The 25,252-nt window shown below is 47.2% G+C and overlaps 1 protein-coding gene across 1 annotated transcript in view; it reads left to right on the top strand.

Annotated features, from left to right (window-relative positions):
- Positions 1–25,252, top strand: part of znf407 (zinc finger protein 407) — a 105,116-nt gene that overhangs the window by 24,879 nt on the left and 54,985 nt on the right. Inside the window, exon 5 of the mRNA XM_011605376.2 lies at positions 22,941–23,015. Within this exon, the coding sequence (XP_011603678.2) occupies positions 22,941–23,015 (75 nt within the window). The remainder of the gene's footprint in view (positions 1–22,940; positions 23,016–25,252) is intronic.

The following is a 25,252-nucleotide window of genomic DNA, read 5'->3' as shown; positions in this document are numbered from 1 at the left end:
AGACGGGTCGAGGCCTCGGGCGGGTTGGCTGGGTTTGACCCGCGGGCCTGTCGGAGGATTTGAGGCATTGGACTGAGTCGACGGCTGCCACACACACGTCATGCCTCCCCTCCCTGATGAGCCCTGCGGTTACGCAATCAACACCATTATCGCTGGGAAATGTATATATTTAATTTGTGAAACGGAGACAGTTTTGCTTGATTTATGGTGCAAGGCAGGGTTTAATTAACTGAAAAATGCATTTTACCCTGTGACTTAATTATTAGCTAATTAATGGCTGGGTGTTCACGCTTTCCTCTGCTGAGGCATGTTTCTGAGTTCGCCTGACACTGGAATTTGTTCTGGGATTCATTTGTGTGAGGTCGTGCTGCTCCTGAGTGTGTGGCCTCTGAGATGGAGAACCGTGAACGGCCTTTGGAAAAGAACCACGCAGGGCAGGGGGGCCGCGAGCGTCAAATATTGGTGTAAATGTCTGTTGCTGTACGATTAACAGCGCTTTAGATTATTTTATTATAACCGGTCCAAAGTTGGTCTGAAGAGCTGATGGTTTTAAACTAAATGGATTCATGTTTTTATATTCTATCTGTTTACAATCGTTCACTTATGTCACAAAGTTAAGTGCAACCAGTGTGAAGTCGGTCTGGAGCCCTCGGTGTTAAATGATGTGTCTTTAACCTTGGAGACATAACTGCGGCTTTTTAATGTGGCAAACCTGAGAACTCACAGATGTAGAGCCGCACGCGTGTTAATACTCACTCACCCAGCGACACGTGCGCTCACAAATTACTGCCTTCACTTTAGGCTCTTCCCGGAGAAAAAAGGACAACAGCTGGCTTGTTTCGCACACAGAACGTATTCATATCTTCTCAGGTAGCCTTGGGAAGCACAATTTGCCGACGGTGTAAGCCAACCAACGCTTGGGTCGCGGTCAGAGATGGCGAATAAACGTTTCACTGTTGCAGCTGTCTGTGTTTTAACCCTCGCCGTCGGAGGCTCGGAATAGGAGCGTTTACGTCCGTTTTTGGTTAAAATGTTGCCCGAGTTGATCAAAAAAGCTGGTGTTTAATGTTGCGGACAGCCGCCGTTAGGAAATGATTGGGAATGTATGAGATTTGAACGCATAAGACAGAGAGGGGAGGTATGGCTGCGGCTGGAGAGCGAACAGCTCAACTTCCAGCTCCCATTCTTTCAGTCTGCCTGGCTGCCACCCCCCCCCCCCGCCCCGAGTGTCTGCGTCTGGTAACGGTAAGCGTTTTAAACTATTAGGGCTGCTGCGAAAAAGGCCCGTTTGAGTGCTGAGCTGTCAGTCTGCAACGAGGCAATTGGGGGTGGTGGGGGCTGTCATGGCTGTCACTCAATGGGAGGATGAGAACTGTTTGGCCCTAATGGATTCCTCCAGGCGGACGACTTACATGGCGGCTGGAAGTAAAATCGATGCCTTGTCATGAGCGAGTGAGGCATCATCAAACGGCCAGGTGGACGGGGAGGAAAGGAAGGGGAGGCCTGGCTGGGTAGTTACATCTATATCTCAGCCTGTGTACACCGTGTGCACGCCGTTTGGAAGAGGAAAGAAGAGACAGACAGATGCTTGGCTCAGCTTTACACGCCCATTGGGGCCTCCGCTATGATTGTGAGCATGAAAGGGGGCTCTGACCTCCATCATCTCTGTTGCTTTTATTTTCCGGTTCTCTTGGAATCAGACACAGATATTCGCGGGCAACATCCACACGCACGCACACACACACACACACACACACGGATAAACCTGATGCTGCGAAGACAGGGGTGCATGGCCTTGACAAAAGTCAAACATCATCTCATTGACAAAATCGCTTTTTATAGAAGAGTTTTCTGTTCAGCGATTCCAGGTTTTGACCAGAACCTGCAGAGAAGCCGGCGGGAAGACCGCAGAAGAAGACAGAAACGGTTTAACGGTTGAAGGCAGGATTTCAAGAGCGTTTTTCCTGAAATATTTACGGTGGCAAGCGCGGCTGGGAAAATGTTGACAGTGGGAGAGGAATGTGAGCAGACTGCAGGACAGACGAGACCACGATCGGCTGCTTCCAGATCTGAAACGTGCTCTACAGATCTGAGCCCACCTGATTAACAAAGCCTGCATCAATCATACAAACAACACAACCTCTGCATGTGGCTTCCAAGCAGTTGCTCTTTCAACCAAACTGAGACTCAAAGGCAGCGCTTGATGGTAAATCTAACTTTTAAAAATACAGTGTTTCGTCTTTTACCCCCCTCAGGCCTCTGGGGACATGGTGGGTCCCCCCCAGCCCAGCCCGGGTCCCTGGGGAAAGGTCCCACTCCTTTGATTGGCATGTAGCGCTGGTGCAGATTGTTCCAAGCTGACTGTGGTGCAGCTGCTGATCCTGAGCAGGGATGTTCAGCACAGGCCAGCCAGCCTCGCCGGCTGGGCTCACACTGCCCACAAATTTGACTTTGAGTTTAAAGTATAAATCTGTCCCGGGGCATTATTTTACTTTATCTTCAAATCCTACCAAAACACCAAAACAAAGACAGCACTCGAGCGTTTACTGCATAAGCCTGTGAATAGTCTGAGAGCTGTTATTGTCCAGAATGATCAAAAACACATTAGAGAGGCAGACTGATGCGCTGGATCACAACAAACATGGCTTAAGCAAAAGTCCTCTTATGTAACTCAAACCCAAATCTTCTAACTGCATCATTTACTCCTCTTAACAGCATCTGCTAAAACAGAACCACGTTGTTTTGGGAGCAACTTCTTAAAGACTAGCTGAGGAAGATGGACCCATTTTTCTGCCTGGCTATAGAAAAACAACTAAATTTGATGCTCTTGTTTCCTGTGTTTGATATCTTTCTATTTGTGCTGAACTTTTCTTGAGATTTGCTATTTTTGTTTGCGCCCTGCCGCCGGTCTCGGGTTTGGAAATGGAGCGGAGACACTCTGAATACTCCCCTTGTTAGCCTTTGGAAACAGGGATTTCTTCTCTTTATTGCTGAACACATGAAAGAGCTGGTGTTGATTAAGGAGGCCTTTTAAGCTGTGAAAACCCTAAATGTGCTGTGTCCTTAGTAAGATGAAAAGAGTCCAAGTTAGCCTGAGTTGTTTCGTACCTTAACTCCTTCAGTGGGAGAACCTTTGGGAGGATGCCTGAGAGAGAAAAAGACAAACTAGAAGCCCTTATTCTCTATGCTAATTTCTCCACATTTTACTTGTAATTATGCCCCAGCATCCTCCTTTCTTTCTCTTTCCTCTCCCCGCACCCTCTGCGCTTGTCTCTTATTGCTGATGAAACATTTTCCTTCGTGCTCAGTTTTCATCATTTTCAAACGGTAGCCGCAGCTTTTGGACCTTACCCTTCTGTTCGTCAAAGCCTATTTGATTATTTCCATCCTCACAGGAGTAGTTCCTCCCAGATGAAACAAAATACTTCTACACGTTTCTTACTCTTACTGCGTTTATGGAGCGTCTCGGCTTGCTAGCGATGTGCTACAAATTTGATTCAAAGCCCTCAGGCTTTTTTTTTTTTTTTTTTTTGAGGGAACGTGTCCCTTTTCTCCTTCAAATGTGTCTCAACGCTGCAGCTGCCCGTATTTATTTTATCTCAGCAGAGTGGGTCACCCCTGCACGGCGGCCGTCAGCGCAGCACAGTCAAATAGCTGTGTCTCAAGCCTACCTTTGGCATGATTTATGGGTTGGTGTGATGCCTGACTCTCAGAAGGACCGCCATTGTCCTGCTACAGCTCTCAACTCCTGTCGTATAGGCGCTTTGTCTGCTCTGAGGCAAACCAGACCCCCGCCTTTAAAAAGAATCAAATTATTTCATCATGTTGGAAATGAAAAGGCTGTAATTACTCCTAATTAGACCCTGACTTTTCTCTCCTTTTTTCTATACCTCCTCTCTTTCCTCACTTCAGAGTTTTGGAGGTGGGTTTTTTTTTTTCCCGGGGGGTTGGCGATTGCTCTGAATCAGAGCTGTTAGAGTGGAAAGTAGGAAACAATTTTCTGTTCAGTTTGAAATTGATTAATTTGGGCTTTTGACAGCTTTCCTGGCTTTGATATTCAGTGAGAGGGGAGGTCTGAAGTGGTGTGATGACACTGTAATGTTTGCTTTAAAGCCCTACCTTAATGGGGCCGGCTCCACAATGTCATGATATTTCACAAACCGGAGGAAAAATGAGAAGTAAAACACACCATTTGTGGACTGTTAAAGCATGTGTCTGTGTTTTGTGGAGACATGAGTGTCTACATGTGGGGAGCCTTGGTGGACCATCCACCTCATTGTGTGGGTTAGAGAGGATGTCTGTTCAGCCGTGTAGGGTTTCCCTTCCAATAACACCTCTCCACCCTGGAGAGCACCAACCTAATGGTCGGCTATCACGGAAAATCGTTTTCTACCTGTCAACTATTTACATGTATCTTTACCGCACAAGTCTCGCCGTTTTAGCGACAATTTGCTAAGCAAATCCACATGCCAATTTATCTATCAGGAGGGGAGGCCGTTGGTGTGGGTCTGGAGAAAGTCGGGGGGCCGGGGGAGCATTGAGAGAAGCAAATATTTTCTCTGGCTCGGGACGGCACTGTAAAAGCACACTCCCGATGCTGATGTGTATTAGAAGTGAGCCAGGCAAATATTAGCACTGCTTTACAGTGGCAGAGTGGTGGTGCAGCTCTGAAATGATGAGAGGCTTTACTGTGCATCTGCGCCCTCTATGTCTGTTATACTACTTTCTTAACTCAAGCATACCATAATAAGGACCTCCGAAATAACACTTCTGCCACTGGGGATTGTTTACACGAGTAAAAAAAGCCTTAGATCCGCCTATTTTCCTATACTGTGTGGCCTACGTGACGTCCATGGTCCTTTTCGTGCGTGTAACAAACACTGGAATTTGCAAATCTTTGCACATATCGATCGTAGAATGTTGCTGTCATTTAGCTGATGACATGTAACTGTGCAACTATAGCATTGAATAGTTCTCTTTCTGTATTTCACACACACACACACACACATACACCACACACATACACCACACACAAGTTACCCATCAGCCCACCTACCGCTCTCAGACCAATCCTAGCATTTACTCAGCCGGACATTAGCTTGTTCAGGTTGGCATGAGTGCTCAAGGGCACAACAACAACAGTGGCGGCAGCGGCGGCAGCGCTTAACTCCGCCCACATTTTTCTGCACAAGTCAAACACTTGTGAGACGGAGCATAAAGGAAAGGACCGCAAAAGGGTGGGGGCGGTCCAACGGAACCACGATGTGTTTTGTTTGTCAGTGGCGGAGTGCAAGGGAATGTGACAGAGTGCTGGAGGAGGTTTCCAAATCCATTTCCTGCTCTTGTCCTTCCACATCAGCCACTGATGACGGATCTGCTGGTTCTTATTGTGCTGCTCCACGGAGGGGCAGAGGATGTTGACGGGGGAGAGGGGCGGGCTTTAGATGGTGCACACATGCCCAAAATGATGCGTCTCCTTTGATCTGCTCCAGTGTGAGCCACATGAACAGCTTCGCCACCAGGCACTCGCGCTCACACACACACACACATACACACACACACTGACAGCCCTGCAGTTCGGCCCTGTGCACTTATAGAGCCCCGCTCACCCTACGTGTGTTTGCGTGCGTGCGTGTGTGTGTGTGTGCGCGTGTGTTTGACTTATTCGGACATCTTGCCTTTTCTGTCCACATGTGTTTTTTTTATTTTCCAGATACATTTGTGGACTCAGTGTGATAGGAACCAGTGTTGGAGGTACCGTGCTTATTAGGTTTCTTATCTCAGCTAATTATCCATTAAATTAACCACATGCACACATTTACACCAACACATGGACCCACACTCTCATTACTGGATCATTAGCAACTGGCCCATTATGAATTAGCATTTCCACACTGCCTAACACAAATACATCTGAATATATCCATTCTAATTTCCTCAATTGATTGGTTTTGCTTTTCATGGTGCTGCGTCTGTCATGTGTATCTTCACCTGCTTTGAAGGCAGCCGTGTTCCTCGTCTTCTGATTGGGTATCGCTCACTTTCTCTGTCCATTTAAAATGTTTATTTTTAGTTTGGTTTGGGGAATTTCGGCATTTCATTGTTATCCTTTTAGCGCGTTTTGCTGCTTTCACTCCGCCCTCTTGCCTGGCGTGCGCAGAGGACGCTCAGAGCGCTGCGTGTCACATCAGGTGCATCAGGATGCCCATTGGCTAGCAGCCGCCGACCAGGGCCGTCCTGGCCAATAGGCTGTCGGCAGGCTGACCTTTTTGCTGGCGCCCTGACCCTGATGGAAGGTGAAGTGTGTGGCTGGTAGCAGTCAGCACTGGCACAGCAGGACGAGGAGGAGGAAGGAGAGGAGGAGGAGGCAGAAGGCAAACGAGCAGGCCAGGGGGGTAGAGATTGTCTTGGCCAGTGTCTCCTGTTCCCGTCCTCCTCTTTTCTTTCAGCTCTCCATCGGCTGAAGTCATGACAGCCTTTCTTTACCAGTTTGCAATGTGCTTCTCATGCAATGACTCTTTTCTAGAGTCAGAAGCGGAAGGGTGAAGCACATGAGCTCCTGCCCATGCGGATTTGTCGCCTTCCTCATGTTTGTGTTTCTATTTTCCAAGTTTTCTTTTTTTTTTTCCTTAAAAAAGGCTATTTGCCTCGTTCCCCCATGGCCTACGCTGTCATTTCAGAGGTGTTTAGGAACAATCTCTCTTCCCGAACAAGAAAACAAAAATCAGAGGATGCTTGAAAATGCTGTGAAATGCTGTGAAATGCAGTAATGAATATTTTAGACATAAAGGACCACTCTTCCAGCCTGCATTTGCCTGGCTCAGTCCTCCAAACAGCCCTTTTAAAGTCAAGTGATGGGGGTTAAGTTAATTATGCACATTAGGAGCTCCCTCTCTCGCTTGCCCAAACACCGGCTGTGTTTTTGCACGAGTGTGTTTGTGCGCGGCGCTCACGGTGGACCGTGGCGGTGGCTTGGGATGCCGAAAGTCTTCCTTTAATTAAACACAGATGCATGGAAGGCAGAGACTGTCTGTCACACACACTTTAAACCGCAGCTGCATGCATACAGATATGTGTGCGCACGTACACACACACGCACAATTGAAGAAGATGAAAGAGTATGAGACTCGGTGTGTGTCTGTATGAAAGGAGACAGCCTTCTAGCCTTCTTCTCTCTGTGCTCTGCAAAATGATAAATAACTTAATATAGACTAAGCCTTTCTTTAAAAGGTTATATATATACACACACTTTTTAAAAATATATATATCTATAAACACAAACAAATATATGTGTGTATAAAAACCTATATATATATGACAGTAGATTAATTAAAAAAAAATCAAAACTGACTGAATAAATTACTAAAATCCACAAAAAAGTCTGCCAAATATTTTCACATGCGTCATTTACATTTAAAGAAAAAGAAAGTGTACCAAAAAATAAAAAATGTAATGCTTTAAAGCGGGATTGAAAATATTTATCAGCATCGATTGGAAACACGTGCGCGCTCACGCCTCCTCTCTGTGTCACGGCCACTGTTTTACAGCATCAAAGGCGGCTTTTATGAATTTAAATTTCCGCGACATCCCGTTGTTACTCTTGATCTGAAAAACGGCTCCTGTCAATTTCCATGATTTGCGGCGCGCTCATCTTCCCTTCCATCTAATTAATTAGCATGCACCTACCACTTTTTGCACATTTGATCGAGGCTTTTGCCATCCTCGAAAAGCCTTAAATCTAAAACGTTTTTTTTCCTCTTTGTCTCTGAGTTGCTTTTGTGCTGCAGAAACAGCCTCATTTTTCATTAGCCGATTGCCCCATTATTTCATTTCTAGTGATAAAATGACAAGAGATTACTCACGAGAAATACTAAATACAGAGGCGGACCGATGGGATCTCAGCTCATATGTAATGCTGCTGCGCCGGGGCTGAAGGCTTCATATTTCCTATTTCTCTCTCTATTTTATATATATTGGGCAGAGCTGTAGATACAAAGTGTGTTTGTGTGTGTTTGTCTGGGTGTGGGTTCCAATCTGATCAGACACCACTGGTCACTAGACCCTGTTTCATTTTTCATTATTTTTCTTAGCCACACTTATTTTTTACACGGGAAAATCTTGAAAAAAAAATGACAGAAATGTCGGAATTGGAGGAAAAATAACTTATTCCACACTCAAGGAATACATGAACCCAAGGCTGTAATGGCAAACTGGAAATATATAGGATGTAATATAACAATAACCATGCCATATCTTTATCTAAGATGATTCATATTTTATTTCAAAAGGGTTCCTACGTTGGTCACATTTTTCAGTGGTGGATAATAGAAAATGTAAAGATACGGGGGGTGAAATATGAGTTGGTTTGGGGAGGTAAGAATGAGAAAAGATTAGCTTGAGATTAGAATAAGAAAGATGGAAAAGGGAGGAAGAGGAGGGCAAAGAGTCGCGCGTGTGTGTCTGAGCCCGAGAGTGTGTGAAAGAGAAAGGAGAAGAGGGATGACTGCACACACTCCAACCTTATTTTGTTTCCCACCTCCTGACACGCCGGCCGAGCTTGGACGTTCCTGACCGACCTGCTCGGTTCCCCTCACACCTGCCCACACGGATCTCTCCACTTTCTGACCCATCACATCCCGCCCAGACCCCACCTCTGCACAGGCGCTTCCTCTTTCCTCCAAATGTTCCCAACGGAGACAGAAGGCGGAGCGGCGCCGCGCGCCGAGTTCCGTGCTTTGCAAATGCAAACGCATGTTTGCTTTGAGATACGGACGTGCTTGTTTTTGCATGTTGATTTGCCTGCGTGTATCAGATCGTCCACCTTGAGTCAGACTGTTTATTCATCCACTCAGTTGGTTGTCTCGGATTTCACAGTCGCTTCAAGCGTTTAGAGGCCGCCTTATTGCCCCCCAGGTCTTTTAATTAAGCAAGTTACCCACAAAGGAAGGTTGTTTTGGCTGTTGCCCCTGTCCTGAGACAGATCCTAGGGGTCACCCAGGCCTTACCATCCCCACACTGGATGAAGGAGCTTCCAGACCTTTTCCTTTGGTGCTTTGTATTATTTCAAGACGGATATTTGAATTCAGGTATTTGAATGCAGCGAATTTCGTTTAATAGGACACGTCTACGTTTACAGTGTCCTTAAAAGGAAAGCAGCTTTTACCTAATTCACCTCATCAGAGTTCTGGCTTCAGAAGTCAGTGGAAAAGTTGCCCCAGTTGCACTTCTGCTCCACTCGACACTAATTTGGATCAGCCATCTTTAAAAATAAGCTAAAACCCAGAGTCGTGTGTTGGTAGAAAAGCCCTGTGTTGTTTCTATCATCCCTTCATGGCGCGGCCTCTCACAGTCGCCGTTTTGATGGCATCTGCTTTGCTTTAGAGCAGAGCCGAGCGATTCGCCCTGACGGACGTGGTCCACCCATCACGCAGGGCTAATTTACTTTGAGTCCTCACCCGTTGCAGGATGGCCCTGACGCACTGCTGTTGTTTTGTTTGGGCCGACTCAGAAGGCACCAGAATAAGGTATGACGAATAACGGTCAGACAGAGCCGTCGTTGGTGGAGACATCTGGCGGCTGCTGCGACCGTGTCTGCGACTGTGAATCACCACAACTGAAATGAGCAGTTTTTCCGAGAGTTCACTCTGAACGCTTCTGTCATGTGAGCCACGTCCCTGTTGGGAAAGGGCGGAATTGTGGAAAGCTTTAAAAACACAGGAGACATCTTCAGCAGATGTTTGGTTTTACTGGACACTCATTCTGAATATCTACTGGTGCAGTTTCTGTTTCTCTATGGGTTTTTTTGGTCTTCAGACTGAGATTTTAGTCCTTTTTCAGTCATTTGAATCTAAATACTGTTGTGTAATCTAACTGCACAGTAAAAGTCTTAGAGTTTGTTCAATTTTTAAACATTACCCTGCCCCAAAATGATAATAGTTCTTTTTTTTGTTGAATTAAATACAATTATAATATAGCTCTATCCTTGTAACTCAGTTTTTTTTTCCATTTTTATTCATTCACAGAATCATTTCTTTTTCCCCCACAGTGAATATATTTTCTTTTGATCATTTCTGTTGATTCTGGCATAATGAACATTTGTTCTGTTTTAATCTTAGTTTTAATTAAGATGAACCAAAGGCCAGAGCCCTCCGTACCCCTGTCTCCTGTAAGAACCTCTTTCAGCTTCAGAAATGAAGACTCTGAAGCTGCTGGCCCACTTTGACTCACAGGCAGAACTGTAGCTTCCTGTAAACTCTGTACAGATGTTCAATTGTTGGTCTCGTTAACATCTGTCAGTCCACGCTCAGGAAGCCCTCCGTCTAATTAGATCCCCGCGTCTGTCATCTGCTTCATAACGAAGAATAATGATTTCTTCTCATTTCTGTGCGGTGCCATTTGATTTCTGCGCCACACAAATCTTCATATTTTAACCAGGGCTGTCAAATGTGTTCTTTTTTGTTTGTTTGTCTTACATGCACAGCCAATTACAGCAGTGGCAGCAGACCTGCAGATGCGCTGGGTGGCTGGCTGGCCGTGTGAGCGTCCGTCTCCGCCGCTCTCTCGGCGCCTGACTGGCTCGCCTCTCTGAAACTTGCGAAATCTGATTTCCATTGAGAGCATGTTGTAGCAGACCCCAGCCCACGGTATGCATATCGCCCCATTGTTTGTGACAGTTGGTCGTACCTGCGCCGGAGGGAGGGAGCACCGAGCCGACATCCGATTTTGCATTTGAGCGGGTGAGCTCGGGGTCAGGAGCACATCTGGCTCCCTGGGAGGTTGGCGCGCCGCGTGTCATCGCCGAGTTTCAGGTTCCACCCGGACACACACCCACTTCCACGCTCACAGCTCACTTGTTGCTGCGCAGCGATCGTCAACACGCCGGCGCACTCCTACACAAACAAACAAACACACCTGCTGCTCCTGACAATCGGCAGAAGGAGGGAAGACGAGAAAAACAAACAGTTTAATTTACATGACAGTCGCCTGCTTTACATTAGCAGGCCGCAGCAGTGACGGAGCGCAGCTCTGCTGGAAGCAGCAGGTAATGAAAAGCGATCGTCCTGTTTGCTGTTTGGAGTCGGTACAGGAAGGGGAAGCTCGTATAGCTGGAACTCATCCCATGCAGCGTCTTCCACGTCTCACAGGCGGAGCTGTGCTGTGTGGCGTCCTTCTCTGACTCTTATTGCAGAGCAGACATAAGTGCATTTTCCGGTATCTTCTGCTTTGTTTCCCTAAAACTACAGAACGGGAGGCGCATTTGCATTTTTATGCAAAAGACACCAGGTGGACTTGAACCGATGTGTAAATTGTACTGTTGAGCGTTTATGCTGAGGGATTTCTGGATGCGGGCGACACAAGATGAGGCGTGTGTTGTGTGTACGTGTGTCAGATTGCCAGTTTAGGTTTGTGAAAACATTGTGTGTGTGTGTGTGTATGGGTGCGTGCATGTGCTGGCTCCAGCGGTCTGCTCCTCGTGTAAGACGAGAGCATTTTCCCACAACAGATCAATAGGTGAATAGACCATAGCTAAAATTTCTGTTTCTGATCTCTCGCTGCCTCCTCCTCCTCCCTTTTCTTCAACCAAGCGTCATTCTTGATGCAGTTCCCCATAAAGTGGCAGACTTGCTTCTGTGAGTAGAGCGGTGGTGATAGAGAAGGGGCCAAGGAAGAACTCATTCCATTATGCTCCTGATCCGGTTTAAAGGGCAGATGTAGGAGCTTTAATTTAAGAGGAGTCCTGGGCCTAACTCCAACACGCATCACCTCCAAACATGGCGTGTAACAGCCACCTCCATTACATCCTCTACTCCATAACGACACCACTTCCCTTCAAACCACTGTCCTGTTTCTGTCAGATCCCCAGTCCGTCCCTTGTCCACTAAATGTCTCATGTCAGGTCCTGCAGTGGCTTTCTTTGGTTCTGGAGTGTGCCTGGACCAAAAGTAATCACAAATGGCAGCATCACCTGCTTTTCCGCCAGCACAAATGAGCTCCGTTCATCCTGTTGGTGTTTAAGCCGCTCATACATCATCTGGATTCTTGAACGCACTTCTTCCGCTGGTATAAAACGTTGTCACACGTGGATACACTCCCCCCACTCCCCCACTCCTCACCCAGTTCATGTTTACTTGCTGCAAATTATCCTAAAGGGACGCAGCCACAGATGATTTATGGTGCCAGATATGATTAGCCCCCATGTATTTTTACACAGTGGACATTTTTGTGCGCGTGTGTTGGGGGGCGTGTGTGCATGTTAAAGCATTCATTAGCGGGTACGAGCAGCACACTCCTTGCTCGACAAAACGATAGCGTTGTGTTTAATCCCTGTGTGTGTGTGGTGGCAGCAGCATTTTGGCAGGAGGATCCAACCTTCTCTGAGCGAAAGTGAAAATATTATGTGAGTGGTCTGACATTTTCTGGTAAATTAAAGTGGACTGACTGGCTGACAGCCAGACTCGGCGTTTCTACTCCAGCGTGTTTGGCTGTTTAGGCCGTTCTGTTGTGTTGTGGATCGTTAGCAGTTCATTGACATTGTTGTAATGGGAAATAAGCAGAGGAAGTAGCCTTTGTTTACAGGACGGGCCCCGTAAGTCTTGTCTGTCTGTAATGGTGGGCGGTAATTTGAGTCAGATGACAGGCGCGTGCATGATATACTTAAAATGATGCGCACAGATAGAAATGTTTGGTTCCGTGCGTGTCTTGAGCACGAGCTGCTGGTGTGTTCGGGGGCTGCTGGTACGTCCGCACACCTTTATGCCTCGGGGAGGTCGAACACGCACGGCTCAAGGTTAGCCAGCTCAGACCGGCTGGCAAATAATTGTCAATAAAATTGATCTTCTCTTCTATTTTGCCACCCGTCCCTCCTCCCCTGGACACTGTCTTCGCTCTCTCACTCTTCTCTCCTTTGACTCTGTCCTTTTCTTTTCATCTTGAGCCAGATAAGTCTGCCTCTACTGCCAAGAGCAGCGAGTATCACTGTCCCCAGCACCCCCCCCCCCCCCCAGCCCGCCGCCTCCTCCCTCCTCTTCGTATGTTCTTCTCACAGTGCACCGAAGCCACGTCGCAATTTCTCAGGGAGTTTTGATGCCTGGATGTCTCCTGTCCGGGCCCATCTCGTCTCCGCCGCAGCGCGGCTCTATGCGAGCTGAACTTCGCTGCCTCGCTGCAGGTCAGCCTTCACGGCCGATTAGTGTCGAAGCGCCACTTTGGTCACAAGTTGTCGGGAGTGCTTATCGTGAAGATCAACAGCGATCAGTCTCGCTGCCGCGCTCCCTCTCTCTACATCTACTCCCTCCTTCTCTCTCCTTTCTGTTTTCTGCCCTATCCCCTTTTGGCATTACCCCCCCCCCCCCATGTTTTCTGCTCAAATCAGCATAGTTCCATCTACATCTTATCATTGTCATTCTTCTTTTCTCCCCACCTTCACCCCCTCCGTGCTGTGTCTCATGCACGACATAACAGCCTAAAAATATTTTCCTTGTGAACTCCTCATTTGCATTAACAGCACACGAGGTCATCCGAGATGGGAAATTATGGGATTATGAGAACGTTCTGGATCTGACTCAGTCACATGTGACCTGACCTGAGCAACGTTTTCATGTTGAGTCTGTCAGAGGGTGAAGAGTTATTGTTGTTGTTGTCTGCTACATATGGAGACGGAGATCTCGGCCATTCTAAGAGAACGGAGCGATGAAGGAATGATGGAGGACGACACACCTCCAAACATCTCTTATTTGTTCTCTTCGCAGCGCCGAGGCGTGTTTGTCCAGGTCAGGAGGTGCAGATCCACTCACCACGTTCCCCATCATCCCCTGCTTGGCTCGGCGCCGTCAGGCCTTGTCTGAACGCGGCGGCGAGTCATGTTCGGCCTGTCAGTGTGGCTGCCAGTGTCAGTGTCTGGAGCTGCCGGTTCCTCTGACAGTGCTGGGGGGGGCGCTGGTCCTAGCAGAGTGCAGCCGTCACCCTGTGACACGCTCAGTGTCACCGATCCCCCTCCGCGTGGTGACACGGCACCCGCCCCCCTCGCCACTCTAACGGGCCGTCTCCCCCCCCAGCCAATGGCCTTTTCGCTGCCACTCTGCAGTCACTCAGTGAGTGACTGAGTGCCTCACTGAGGGGCTTTTAGTAAGAGCTGACCTACATGTGTTTTTGAAAGCAGACACAAGTATTTCGGAGCGAGAACGATGCTAGTCAGCGCCTTTACTTTGCTGTAAATTACAGACAGGGAGACAAACTCAAATGCAAATAAATATGTGTGTGATTTAATCTGGCCTTGGCGAGCGCGCAGCAGTGACAAATGGAGGCTCACTGTGAAACCCCCTCATCCAAGAGACAGTATTAGTTTTTGCTTTAATTACCAGCAGCCGTAATGTTTCCTATCCATAACTGTCGGCCCGCTAGAATGCCGCCTGGCAGAGGGGTGAGGGCCTTGTCTCTTCTCTCAGTGGGCCTCCTGTCCTCCCCCAACCCCCAATTCATCTCCCCCCTCTCCCTCCCTGCCTGCATCTTTCATTTCAATATTTCAATATTTATGCCTCATCTAAAAAGTTCAAAGTCACGGAGCAGCACCAACTTTCTCCAACCTACCTTCTAACTATGCACGACCCTGCCTAGTGGACAGCAGAGGAGCCACATCTGATGGCCCCTCACGGCAGCATTGGCAGAGGGAGATTAGATTAGATTAGTCTAATTTAAAATTTTCTTCAGATTAATTTGATTTTGTCGAAAAATGATTAGTTTCTTGAGAAAGCACACCCGGCCTAATTGGACATATTTAATATTCAGGATGAATCCGACGTGTCCATCTGACCGACACCATCGGCTAACATTAGGTTACAAGCCGTGTAGCACCTCTGGGACGATGCTAACTCCAACGAGTTTGCGCTGCCCACGTGTAAACCCACGTCACTAAAGTTCTCTGTCTGGCTCTGACCGTCTCATTAGGACATTTTGAGCCGGTTTTAATTAATAATATTGCCTGACAAGTCCGTCCTTTGCCGTAAAGATCTTTGACAGCTGCCGTCTGGTAACAGATTAGCCTAATTACAGCCTCTCTGAGTTTAGATCACAACGTCACGTACTCAGCCTGTCGCTCTAATAGCCATTACAGCCGCTACTCGCCTCTCCCCTACTGTTAATGTACAGTTGTAAAGAAAGGGGAAAAAAAGCCAAAAGGAAAAGGTCGCCCTCATTTACATGCAAGCCTTCGTTAGAATATGCGAATATGCTAAGGTGCTGTGCATGTGTAGGTGATGAATGGCCGGCGTGCCGCAGAATGGGCCGAGATGGAACACCGTCACCCTCATCTGCATACCCGTGCCTTATTTACTTATTTATTTCTTTATTCCTACATTTACTTTGGAGTGCTCCCTTTCCGTCATGCGTGTCGCATCCACAGTGGACCTTTGCAGCCTTCAGCCTCCTCCCACAAGCACGCGCAGGCTTCAGCGAGATAAGGAGCATCTAACAACGCATCAGCGGGAGCTTTTATGGGATGATGAGAAGCGTGTTAGCGCGGCTGCTAGTTTGTTTGCCACGACATACGTTCGAGTCAAAGCACGAGTAAAGGTAGAAATTGGCTATTTATTAAGCAGCGTTTCAACCTGTGGAGCAGAGAGCATCAGCAGTAGGAGGGAGGCCAGCTCCCGTTTGAGTGAAACCTAGCAGGGAGCGTTTTCTTTTTTTTTTCTGTCCCTTTTGCAATGGGAGGGTGCACTCGGCGGGGTGGAGGGCGAGGATCCTCAGAGAAACTCTACTCTTCACTCTTCTGCGTGGCTGGGGCGGCAGATGGTGCACGTCAAGACAACGGCAGCGATCGCCGAACAAAGACATCCTCTGTGTGTGCGCGCCCGCGTGCCAGAGCGCACTCTCAGAGAGGTGCAGGAGAGTGCTAGCTTGAGTAGGAGGCAACGGCGTCTACATCATAAAACCGCTGAACGGTAAATTGTGTAAATTCTGCCTCAGTGTTGTGTTTAGTTTTCGCACAGTTGACACCTCGGCGCTCAGAAACTTCTGTGACACTTGCAGCTCAACTTTCCACACCTTCTCGTGCCAGCTTCGCCACCCTCCATTAGCGGTTATCGTTATTGGAGGCTAATAAACCATCTTTGGTCGAATCGCTGAATATTAGATTAGTATCACAGCGGTTTCTCCTGCTCCTGCGGAGTGTGACCTTAGCCGCCCTTCACAGAGGCGCGAGGATAATGAGAGTGGTAGCTGGCCGACAGACAGGCCTGACACCCCAGCTACGCCCTTCACTCAGCTCGCTGAGGGAAAAACGTCAATACGGAGGCCTTATGTTTTATGGATTATCTTCTTTTGCAAACCTATAGTGGGAGAAACGCAACTGCCGGCTGTCATGTTTCCTCAACTCGTCTTAATGTGCGAGACGGACTGCTCACCAAAACAACGGTGGGAATTAAAGGCTCTTGTTGCTCTTTTTTTCACTCCTCTACATCTGAACCTTTGGCTCTGCACATTCTGACCACTCAGGGCTGAGTTCTGTGACCTGGAGATCCCTGATATACTGGAACTGAAAAGCTCTGGACGTATGTTCCATTTTCTAAATTATATTTTAGAACATCGGACACTTTGACTTTCATTTCGGGCGTGAGGTCTATTCACAAACATACTATCCAAATTAAACACTTCCTTATTTTTGTCTCTGCCTTGAACCATCCTCATCTTTTTGACTCTTAAAAAAAAGGAAATACATTTAATTTGTTCTCAGAGGACAGTCGGAGTGTAATCAAACTGAATTAATCATCTTTGTTTTTTGAGGGAGGTGGGAGTCTCGGGGATACTGTTAGTTTTAATCCCCAGGAGTTCCGGGGGCATGGGGGGGGGCTCACTGTTGTAAACTAACAGCCCGAGCGGAGCCCTGTTTAATCTGCCCAGTGGGGGCCGGAGAGAGAGGTCGAATGGGTGGGGTTTTGGCACAGTTCGGCGTCCCTGATGGGACGGAGGAGCGATGGCTGCAGTCTTTCCCCTCAATTACCTCCAGACTCCTGAACCGAGGACGCGGCCCAGCTGGTTTCTTTGTAAAATAAAGTCTGAGTTGATGCCAGTGGTCAGCCCAAAGAAATTAGCTACCTAAGATTAACTGCCTGATTGGAAATTAAGTGCCCAGCTTTCTTTTTTTCATCTTTAATACCTGAAGCACACTTTTTTTTGTTCCAGGCTAGCGATGAGCTTTATTTAACAGCGTTAATATCAACGTGCTCGTGCTGAAAGCAGCTTTATTTTGTTCCTAATTAGCCTTTTGCTTCCTGCTCCATACAGCATGTTTTCTAGCTGCATTGGGCCATTTCGAAAGTGTTTCTGACCTGCCAAAAAGGCAATTCTGCCTGAAGTAAATGTTTAAACTGTAAATGTTTAACGCTAATGATATGTATTAATCACTAAAAATGAAAGCTATCAGCGGTGTGCTAATAAAACATTTCAGCTGCACTCTTGACCCCGAGTGAAGCGCTATATCGGCTTTAAACATTACCACATGGGTAATGGTCATGTTTCACTCTCTTGTAATATTAACTTAAATATCAGCTTTATGTTATGGGATATATAATTTGTTCAAGGCTAGATTTAGTGCCAAACAAGCTCTATTATATTAAAAGCATAAAGAAAAGAGGCCCTTTTTCTTGAGGTTTTACCTTGACACCCTTCACCTCTTCGCTTAACAGTCTTCTCCTCCACATACACACACCTGAGGAGACCTTATAAACATAAGGAAACCTGCATTACAAATTACCGCACATCACAGAAATTGTGCAGCAAGCTTTTTAAAATACCAGCGCTGCCAGCGAGGCGCTTTGTAATTTATCCCTTCACGGCTGTTAGCGGCGCGGCGCAACGCTTGATTTATTTGGTTTAAGAGAAGTTTTGTTTAGAGAGATAATGAGCAGGACTTCTCTTTAATGATTTAACACGGCGCAGTGGAAAGGAGAAGGGGGGAAGAAAGCACATATATTTTTCATATCTTTAACTGCACTGCAGAGAGGAAACGGAGGAATGAGAAACAGATACATTAGCAAGAGGAGCTAACAGTCTCTAACAACCCACACTTTTGATGCATTTTGTTTTCTTGTGCAGAATCAGACTTTTTGCCTCCCTCATAACACAACTGCATTTCAGTATTTTATGTATTTCATTTAAAGGCTGTGTCAGGATGTGTGCTGTCCTTGTAGCATATCGCGGACAGCCCCCCCCCCCCCCCCCCCTTATTTTTTTAAACGTATAAAAATGATTAATTCCACTGCTGATTCCTTGTCCTTACTTTTTCCACGCGTCTCTTTTCATCTCTCCACCCGCCACAATATTATTCTTTCCTGTTCAGCATTTTCTACTCTTCTCTCCCCTCACTTAGAATTTAAATCCCAAATTAAAACAGTTAATTAGAAAATATAATGATGCTGAGTAGCATAATTTGCAAACAGGGCAATGACGCTCAGAGCTGAGGGCTCTGTAACACCCAAACTGCCATCAGCGCATAACGATGATGATATCAATAATAGATTACTTCATCAATCTCCGTTCGCTTGAAGATGGAAACGCGCTGTTGGGATGGGACTGAATTTTTAGTTTTCATTATTCTAATTCTTTCCTTTCCCTTCTCCCTCCCGTTCTGCTAGCATGAAAATGCCTGTTTCATCTCACATTAGGGTGTGCTCTGCATAAGTGCAGGTGGAACTTGCTCTCCCTCTAAATGATCCTTTAATGGAACGGTGTGCACTGGAGCTGGGAACTCTATGGGGCGCTGCCACCATCGATGAGAACTTTGCCTCAATCAATCCGTCAAGCCCCATCACCTGCCTCAGCAGATGATCCAAAAACCCCTTTGGAGAAGCAAAGTGGGCTTTTTATGTACCTCCTGGAAGACTAAAGGAGGTAGACACGCGTGCATGCGCCCAGAAGAGGAAGCCTCCTAAGTGAGAGGTGTCTGTTCCGTTGAGGGGCCTGATGTTGATGGTTGACAGCGACGCGCTCGGCCTCTCTTATTTTTATCAAGATCATCTCAGAATAGATCAAGTGCCTCCTTCGCTCTGGCGCTGGCATGAAAACAAAATCAATTCGCATTTATTTCTTTAATTTTTTGTCTGATATCTGTTACATTACGGGGTGATTCCACAAAACCCCTCCTGGTTCCGTCCATCCAGCAGGGCCCGGATCCCCCACGCTTCCCTCCGGGGCTCAGATTCACTCCACACCCTGATTTTTTTCCTACCCTTTTATTTCCATTCTTTTTCCTTCCCCGGCTGCCATTGAATCAGTCAGTTTGACCCTGTGTTTTGCCCCGTCTTTATTTTGTGATGCTCTCCATAGCGGCTGCAGCATCGGCACCATCCCTCCTGCCTCGCTCCCTCTTCCTGATGGCTGCCTGTCTGTCTCCCTGTCTGGAGAAGCAGCCGCTGCATCTGTCAATAAACGTCTTATCTTTCCACGTCTTGTTCCTGTCTGTTTATCTGTCTGTCTGACATGTCGGCAGCTGTCTCGGCGCTCCGGGGTTGCTGTCAGCCAAGTCTTGGTTTCTCTTCTTCTGTCAGCTCACCTGGCTGTCAGAGACTCTCAGATTAGACGTGTCAACTTACCTCCTGGTTTTCCTGTTCTCCGGAAGAGCTTTATAAAAGTCAACAAGCAGAAAATGTGCTGTTTTCTCTGTAGGGTAAATTAATTATGGCACCATCATGTGTTCTTTTTGTATGTTATATATAGAACACGTGCAAACGTGTCTCCTATCAATAGATTTGTGACTAATGAGCTGATGTCTTTCAATAAATAAGATGCCAGTAACACTAGTTGATAGTTTAATCCTGTTGTTTTTGCGAGATTATGATGGTGCAAAACCCCCCTGAAGGAAGCCAACTAAAGGGATGGTTGCAGAAGAGGGAGAAAAGTGGAAGGTGATTCGTGGGAGAGGCAAAAGATGGATGACGGGCGGCGATATCGACACGAGAAGCAGAAGATGGCAGCGGAGGGGGGCGGGGGGCGCCGAGACGGCAGCGGAGACGGAGGGAGGAGGGCGAAGAGGGGAGCTACCTGCTGCTGATGGCAGTCAGAGTCAGTGAGGGATGGAGGGCGATCCAGCTGTGACATTAAAGCAGCAGGTGGAGGCCATCATTAGTAGAGGCACGGCAGCCTGGATGAGCGCACACACGCTCATTTCTTCCAGGCCCAGTGGACCACCGGAGAGCGCATGTGTGCACTCCTCCTCAGAAGAGCTGAGGTGCGGTGTCAAACTTTTTAACTCGTCCCCCGCCTCCCTCCTGCGTGTCTGGCGGGGTCCTTTTTGTTCCACAGGCCTCTGCAGCACAGCGAGCTGTTACCCGCGTTTCTCTCCTAACGGGCCTTCGTTTACCTCCAACCAGAACTTTTATCAGCATTCAGCAGAATTGCTCTCCTCTGATGTTGCGTTCGTGTTCTGGGGCTTCTCAAGGTTAAAAGTACTTTCAAGCAAAAGTTTGTAATGTCTGACCCTGCTGTATCCCAGCATGCCTCGTGCACAGCTCTGGGGAACGGGCGTGCCGGTTCTGGTGGGTGCTGAGCCTCACCGCGTCTAAGCCGAGTGTTGCTCTGGGCCTTTTCTTAGATCTTTCTTCCCTTCTGAACCTGTAGACGGGCCTATCCAGGAACACCATCAGGCAAATGAAGTTGTTTGTATCAAATATTGACATGTTATCTCTTCATCATCAGGCGGAGGGAGGGAGGGGAGAGAGGAAGATTGTAACTGTGGGTAATTGAGCCGTGTCTCCCCTGCTTATCGGTAAAGCTCCGGCACGTCACGGACCTAACGAGCTGTGGCGCGCCGATTAGTTTGAAGGGAAAGTCGAACGCGAAACACCAGAGCCTCCCTCTTTCTCTTTCCTTTTTTCATATCTGCAATGGATATTATGAGCCTCCCTGGAGGGCAGAGGCACAGCCTTATTAGTTCAATTCATGGGGGGAAGAGAATTGATATGGATGAATGGCATATTAAAGTATCCCTTTGTTACAATAACCATCAAGGCTGATGGTTCGGGCTGATGATGCAGCCCAAGGCAGCAGGACGACAAGCTGAGGCCTTGACCTGGATAGCAAAGGATGCACACACACCAAGGGCAGGGGGCTGATTACACACCGTCTTAAACAAATGGATTTGCCCCTGTAACATTTAGATATGGGACGTTCTGTGCGTCGGTATGTGTGCATACGTTGGAGAGATTAGATCCTCGCCCGTGCACGTGTGCGCGCGCGTGCCTTTTATCTCGGCGTGATCGGCCAGTTTTGGCCGTGCTGGAACCTCAAAGTGCGAATAGCTGATTGCGGACGTGCTGTCATCACCATTTGTGTGCATAATGGTTGTTCACATTTCTCCATTTCACGGCTATTTGTGGCTGCTGCCGCGCACGCGTCCAAATTGCAAAAACAAAAGCGCGCGTGCACGCGCACGCGCATCCTGTGCCAGGTGTTTCCGCAGGGCATTACCCATCTTGCACCCCTGCCACTCTGAGAATAACCCAGTGAAAACGGACGAGATGAGAATCTCACAACATGCCATTTTGATTTGTACCCCTCGCTATCAAAGAATGCTAATTAAAATCATATTTTGCATATGTCTTGTCTTTCATGCGCGTATGCAAATTGCCTCTGTTGCCTTTCAGCACTCTGTAATTAGGTTTATGAAGGACAGCTGTAATACATAATTAACAGGAATGTTTGCAAGCTCTTTTTCTCCACACGTCTAAACACTGCGACTTAAACAGGCGCGTGTGAAGTGCTCCAAAGCCACCCTACATTTGACTAAAATAAATTATTTCTCTTTCACTTAATTATGCCATTTATTTATAGATGATGCCATCCGTCCGCTGCTTTCAGGGGGCAGGATTTCGATCTTGCCAGAGTGGCGTGGCGGCGCCAGCTCGTCTAGTTTAAGGCGGCGTCGTGATGGATGGAGTTTGGGATGATTGAGAAAATGTGAATTGATAATAGCGAGGCAAAGCTGTGGAGCACGTTTGAATATTTATACGGTGGTCTTAGTCAGCCTCGGCCCCGGGGGCCTCGGTGACAGACGGGACTCTGGGGGCCGTGATGGAGGACGGAGGACATGTAGTATGTGCTTGTGTGTGCGCATCCAGATGGCTGACAAAGTGATATAAATGGTGAAATAACAATGCTTTCACTTAATGAAAGACCCACTCTTTAAGCCAGGGTGGAATGTGCCAACAGAAAGCTGGAGAGCAAACAAAATAATAACGTCCGCAAAAAAGGAAAGAAGCGGAGACACGACCGACCGCACGAGCGTTGGTTCGCGTCCCTCAGTCCCCTTTCATGTAGCTCCATCCTCGACTCTCAGATGTGGTCATTGTCTCTGAGATGCACAATAATGGGAAGTGATGGGTGCTAAATGAAAAGGCCAGGGGATGAAACCACTGGTGAAGCCGCCTGGATGTCAGACTAGTTAGTTCTGTCATCCCTTCATTATGTTTTCACATGCTGTTTAGGAGACGCGGTAAACCCGCAGCCCGGGACACGATCGGGACGCCGTGGTCGCCTCGGAGTCACAGCAGCCTGATGCACTTTGAGCGTGCCTGCAACGGCGCGTGTGTCTCGCATTCATGATGATATTTTTAATCCGGTATTCTCCTATAAATTCTAGGTTTCTCATTTTACCGCTAAAAGTTTTTGCTGCCCTTTAGTTGCAAAGTTTCCTTATGAATTGGTCTGTTTTCACAGAAACCCTTTGAACTGTGGGCATAAATTCTGAAAGGGTAGGACCTTAGGTGTAAAAAGAAAAAAAACACACCTAAAAGGCATGAATAAACCAAACTCGCTCTCCCTCACCTTCATCCTGTAGCATTTAAGGGCAAGGCTACTTAAAATAAACCCAATGCTAATAAAACTTGCAGCTCTCGTGGCGGTCTGACATCACTCTCTGATTAACCCGGATCCTTTTGTCTGTTTCATAGATGGGCGTTTGTGATGAAGAAGCACCTCAGCACCCACCTGCTGGGAAAACACGGGATTGGACAGCGCAAGGAGAGGTAAGTCGTGAGTTTTTACGTGCTGTCTGGGCTGAATTCAAGCGCATTTTTGAAAAGCACAATTAGAACAAGTCTCCTGTCGTGGACAAATAGAGCAATTAATTTCCAGATTTCATAGAAGGACTCGGACAACCCCCGCGGAGGCCTGCAAGCCTTTCAGCAAAAAAAAAACTCCTCGCTAATTACTGTAAATCTAAGTGAGTTAAATATAACTCGCTATCCCTCCGTTCCCTAATGAGTTAAATGGCTTTCACTCACTCCATCTGTCTGTCTCGTGCTCACGTCTCTTTTGTCTGTCAAACTTTATCTGGCTCCCTCCCTCATCTTACTTTTGGCTCTCCCTCTCGAATTAAGGATGAATGATGTTTCTTTTACCATTTTTTTTTTGTCAGCGTATGGGAGTGTGTGTTTTCTGTGTATGTGTAATGTCTCCCGCTTGGCCCTGTCTATCAGAGGCAGAGCCCTGCTGTCAGAGAGTGTGTGTGTGTGTGTGTGTGTGTGCGCGTGTGTGTGTGAGAAACAGAAAGATGAGGAGATGAAGTTGTGAAGCCCCCTCTGCCTCTACCCTGACAAGCCAAAACGAGACGTTAAACACCTCTCAATCTGTCAACCGAGCTGCTAAAATAGAAACAGACCCGCTTTTTCATTACTACACAACCAAATTGATACTTTTGACAACGCGCCGTATTAGATATGACAAGTGGCTTCAGAGATGGAAGCAGGCAGCCCGAGCTGACGACTCTCCATCAGTCAGACGTCACGGGCTAAATTCTGACTGTCAGCTGTTCATCTGGGTTAGATGGAAACGAATCCTCGTATCCTCAACTGCATCAGGTTTCTGTTTGGCCCCCATTGGAGACAGCGACCTGACAGCGACCTGCCCGGCCCATTCGTGACCTGTCAGTTTAGCCAACAGAGTTTCATGATTGGTGATACATTTTTGATGTCCTCTCCCGAGGCCAAAACCCAGCGGTAGCTCTAATCTAAACATAGGCTAGATGTCCTATACTTATAGATACCTCTGCTTTTTGTAGCAGAAAACAGTTGGAAAAAGAAATGGCGATCAAGGCCGCAGCAGGATTAAACCCAAAGAATGTGTTATTTACTACTGAAGCCCATTTGGAATGAAATTCTTACATGTTCTGAATATAAACTCAAAATCCTCCCATTTGTCATATCATCATTACACCTTTGTTCTGTCTCATGATGAGTTTTTTCTTTTCCTTTAAATGATGAGCAGCTAGCATCCATCTGTCAGAGAAGCCAATCACAGACCGAGATCAAACCCAACTCTTTCTGCTTTTATTGCCTGTCACGTGTTCCTCCCTGTTACTTTAGCACCTTTACTCCTTTCCAAAGTCTTCTGAAGGCGTTGATATAAATCTGAAATGCAAAGGGGGGGTTCGGCAAAGCTGACGACAAAATGAACTCCCTTTTTTCCCATTTTTTTAAATGAATTGAACACTTGGCAAAACATTCCTGTGTTTTACTGCTTCTCAAAGATCTTTTAAGCCAAGTAGGTTTGTAATAGAACTCCAAGGTGACACCATGGGCAGAGTCACTCGTGCACAGTCATACCGGCCCCAGATGAGTGTGTGTTGTGGACAGAATGAACTGTCGTGCACAGGAAGCACATTGTCGTTGTCGGTTTCTCTGCAAAAAATTCAACATGCCGTTCGAATGAAGTAAGCGGACTACGCTTACCTACTGCAGTCTTTGCACGCGCGTGCACGCTGGCGCACGCACGGATGCGTGGAGGAAGGACGGCCACAAGGTTTGTTCTATTTAAACCTGTAAAACACGGCGTCATCATTTTTCTGACAGTCCTGCAGACAGAATTTATCTCATCATTAATTAACCATCATATTTCCAACACAGTGCAGCTTAATTAGCACAAGGTCATTGGGGAAGGCTTATTAAGTGGAACAAATTTGGGAAAGTGTAAGAAAGGAGGCAGAGGACAGAGGAGATGGAGGAGGAAGAAAGAAGAGAGGGGGAGATGACAAAGAGATAGACAGATAAAAGGAAAGAAAGAGCCGGTATGTGTGTGTGTGTGTGTGTGTGTGTGTGTGTGTGATGTGTGTGTGTGTGTGTGTGATGTGAAAACGCTGGCTCAAAGATTGATAACTGCATCGTTTCAAAGCCCAAAACTGGCGACCAGGATGGAAGAAAGGATGAAGAGAGACAGGAAAGCGATGAGGAAGAGTGTACATGTGTGTTGGGGTGGGTGGGTCTGA

Source organism: Takifugu rubripes, chromosome 7 (assembly GCF_901000725.2).
Source record: "Takifugu rubripes chromosome 7, fTakRub1.2, whole genome shotgun sequence".
Taxonomy (NCBI): Eukaryota; Metazoa; Chordata; class Actinopteri; order Tetraodontiformes; family Tetraodontidae; genus Takifugu; species Takifugu rubripes.
Note: the sequence above shows the minus strand (reverse complement) of the source record. Positions and strands in the feature narration are given on the sequence as shown.